Source organism: Myodes glareolus, chromosome 12 (genome assembly GCF_982192425.1).
Source record: "Myodes glareolus chromosome 12, mMyoGla1.1, whole genome shotgun sequence".
Lineage (NCBI taxonomy): Eukaryota > Metazoa > Chordata > Mammalia > Rodentia > Cricetidae > Myodes > Myodes glareolus.
In genome coordinates, this window is record NC_142037.1 from 4,108,907 (window position 1) to 4,112,054 (window position 3,148).

The 3,148-nt window shown below is 34.4% G+C and overlaps 1 protein-coding gene across 1 annotated transcript; it reads left to right on the plus strand.

Moving 5' to 3' along the window:
- Positions 1-853: 853 nt before the first annotated feature.
- Positions 854-1,780, plus strand: LOC125396981 (olfactory receptor 4N5). Its single transcript, XM_048429095.2, has one exon. It carries the CDS (start codon positions 854-856, stop codon positions 1,778-1,780), a length of 927 nt encoding a protein of 308 aa, XP_048285052.1.
- Positions 1,781-3,148: the final 1,368 nt, after the last annotated feature.

The following is a 3,148-nucleotide window of genomic DNA, read 5'->3' on the forward strand; positions in this document are numbered from 1 at the left end:
CAATTTACTGCCTCTATAGATGTTTCATTTTGGAGAACTTATTTGAGTTCATTTTGTGACAATCTTCCTTCAAACACAGACTATTTTAGGTGACTTACATTTTAATACTTATCAGCAATTCATTGCTTTTTATTCCCAAATTGCTTACATCTGTAACTGTAGTGTAGTGTGTGGTGCGATGGGTTGCATCCCACTGCCCGGCTAGCTTAACCTCCAAAATAACCACATGGAAATTGTATTAATTAAATCACTGTCTGGCCCATTATATCTATCCTCTTCTTGGCTAACTCTCACATCTTGATTTAACCCATTTTTAATAATCTGTATGTCACCACGAGGTCGGTAGATTTTATACAAGATCCTGAGAACATGGATGGAAGTTAGAATGGGAGACAAAACAAGCATGTGACCGGGGCCAGCAATTACATAATTCAGAAATGAAATAAGAACCTAAAAGGAAGCACATCATAGAAACTGAAGTAGAGAAGCAATTTCAAATACAGTTTTCTCTGTGATGATACAAAGGAGGGTCAAAAATTCAAGCATATTCTAGCAAAAGATTGAGTCACCACTAACAGAATAAATAAGATAACAAAAAGAATGGTCAAAATAGCTGTGAAATGTGGACTATATTCATAAGTTTGCACAAGTTATGTACATGAATGGAATGAAATGAAAATAAATCTATAGAAGAACCTAGTCTTAGTGGGGATTAGAACAAACTGGCTAATGGGACTGCTTTTACCTATGGTGCACTGGTTATGGCAAACATTGCTTTCAAGTAGATTTAAGTTGTGAAACTGAAGAAAAGGCACATGTAACACATATGTTTTATTCTATAGATTAGGAAGTGATGGAGACCAAGAACAGTTCAGTAGTAACAGAATTCATCCTCCTGGGACTGACTCAGTCTCAAGACACTCAACTCCTTGTCTTTGCACTCATTTCAGTTTTCTACCTAATAATTCTTCCTGGAAATTTCCTTATCATTTTCACCATTAGATCGGACCCTGGACTCACAGCCCCACTTTACTTCTTTCTGGGTAACTTGGCCTTTTTGGATGCCTCCTACTCTTTCATTGTAGCTCCCAGGATGCTTGTGGATTTCTTCTGTGAGAAAAAAGTCATTTCTTACAAAAGCTGCATCACTCAGCTCTTTTTCTTGCACTTCCTTGGAGCAGGAGAAATGTTCCTTCTTGTTGTGATGGCCTTTGATCGTTACATCGCCATATGCCGCCCTCTGTACTACTCCACTCTCATGAACCCTAGAGTCTGTTATGCATTATTGTTGGCTCTGTGGCTTGGGGGTTTTGCTCATTCCATTGTACAAGTGGCTCTTATCCTGAACTTGCCCTTTTGTGGCCCAAACCAGCTGGATAACTTTTTCTGTGATGTTCCACAGGTCATTAAGCTAGCCTGCACTGATACCTTTGCAGTGGAGCTCCTGATGGTCTCCAACAGTGGTCTGCTTACCCTCTTGTGCTTCTTGGGACTTCTGGCCTCCTATGCTGTTATCCTTTACCATGTCAAAGGACAATCCTCTGAAGGGAAGAAGAAAGCTGTCTCTACATGCACTACCCACATTATAATTGTGTTTCTCATGTTTGGGCCTGCCATTTTTATATACACCCGTCCCTTCCAGGCTCTTAAAGCTGACAAAGTTGTTTCTCTCTTCCACACAGTCATCTTTCCGTTGATGAATCCTGTGATCTATACTCTTCGCAACCAGGAAGTGAAAAGTTCTATGAGGAAGTTGTTAAATCAGTATGTTGTTTGCTGACTGGATAAATGGAAAAAGAAACAAAAAAGTGAGAAATATTGTTTAAATAGTTTAAACCATGGATTTATGCATGCATCAAATCAATTCTTTAGCAAATGCTGTTATGTAGTTCTAGTTTTCTGATACTACTCTAAGCACATGGATAGACAGATACAATTCTAGGTCTCCAGTGAAGTCAAGTCAAACTACTGAACTAGAAAAAACTCACCAGAATCTGATAGTTTCAGAATGATATTATTATTCTAGCTATAGACCTAAGAGATGACCTTAGCTTTGGATGTAAAGCGTGTTCTTCAGTGAGGGTTAACTGAAATCAAGAGTATTTAGGGAAAACAAAGCAAAATCATAAAACAAGGTAAGCATCATGGATAGCACAGGAACTCAATGATTTGAAAATTTAGGCACACTTGCAACACAGAAATGGATTAGAATAGTTACATCACAGTTAAGGAATGCAGAAGTAGTAGAATTTAAATTAGATGCATAATAACGAAGTATTTAGAGTTTAGAATATTTTAGATGACTTTAATTACTGAAGCCTTAAAAATAATACAATTGAAATATGTAAAGATTAATTAATGTTTTATGTTTGATTTACATCAATTTCTGCATAAAATCTACATATGAGTGATAAAATATAATTAAATGGGATGTTGCCTGCTATGTATTTTTTTCTAAATTTTACTAGTTAGAGAGAAGTGGAGTAATTATAATTTACTGAAATATATCATAAAACAGCTTTTATTTCTAATAGACTGATCTTATAGTAAGAATAGTTTTTTCTATTGCTTGAAAATTTTTATTGGTATTTTTTCTAGCGATTATCTTGAATGTCAATACAATTTTGAACAGTAGAGACATCTTAGCAATAATGATTCTTCCAGTTTATGAACTAAGGGTATTATTCCCTTTTTCTAACATGTTAATTCCAGATTCAAACTCAGATTATTGGGCTTGTTAGTATGTACCTTTACTTGTGGAGAAATATTGCCAGCTAGTGGATCATAATTTTTTATTCATGTTTCATAAATCTCATTGCAGAGTTTTGTTAATTTACAGATATTTAATTCTAATATAAGTAACAGTTTTTCCAAAAGAATACTAATTCCTGAGAGAAAACATAAATTTACATTATCATATATAGTTTCTTTAAAAATATAGTTCAGAGTTTAAAAAAATATATAGTTCCTTTAAAAATATTGTATAGAGTTTCTTTAAAGATATATATAAAAGAAATTACTGTAATATCCAACAGGTTAACATTCAAGTACACATTCAATGAAAATGAAATTAGTATACCAGTTAACTACTATGTCATTCTAACTATAGTACTGCTTAAAATAGCAAGGACATATAAATCACATAGAC

Bases quoted from the DNA above. Each gene is read 5' to 3' on its own strand.
- LOC125396981 (XM_048429095.2), top strand. From the start codon at position 854: ATGGAGACCAAGAACAGTTCAGTAGTAACAGAATTCATCCTCCTGGGA.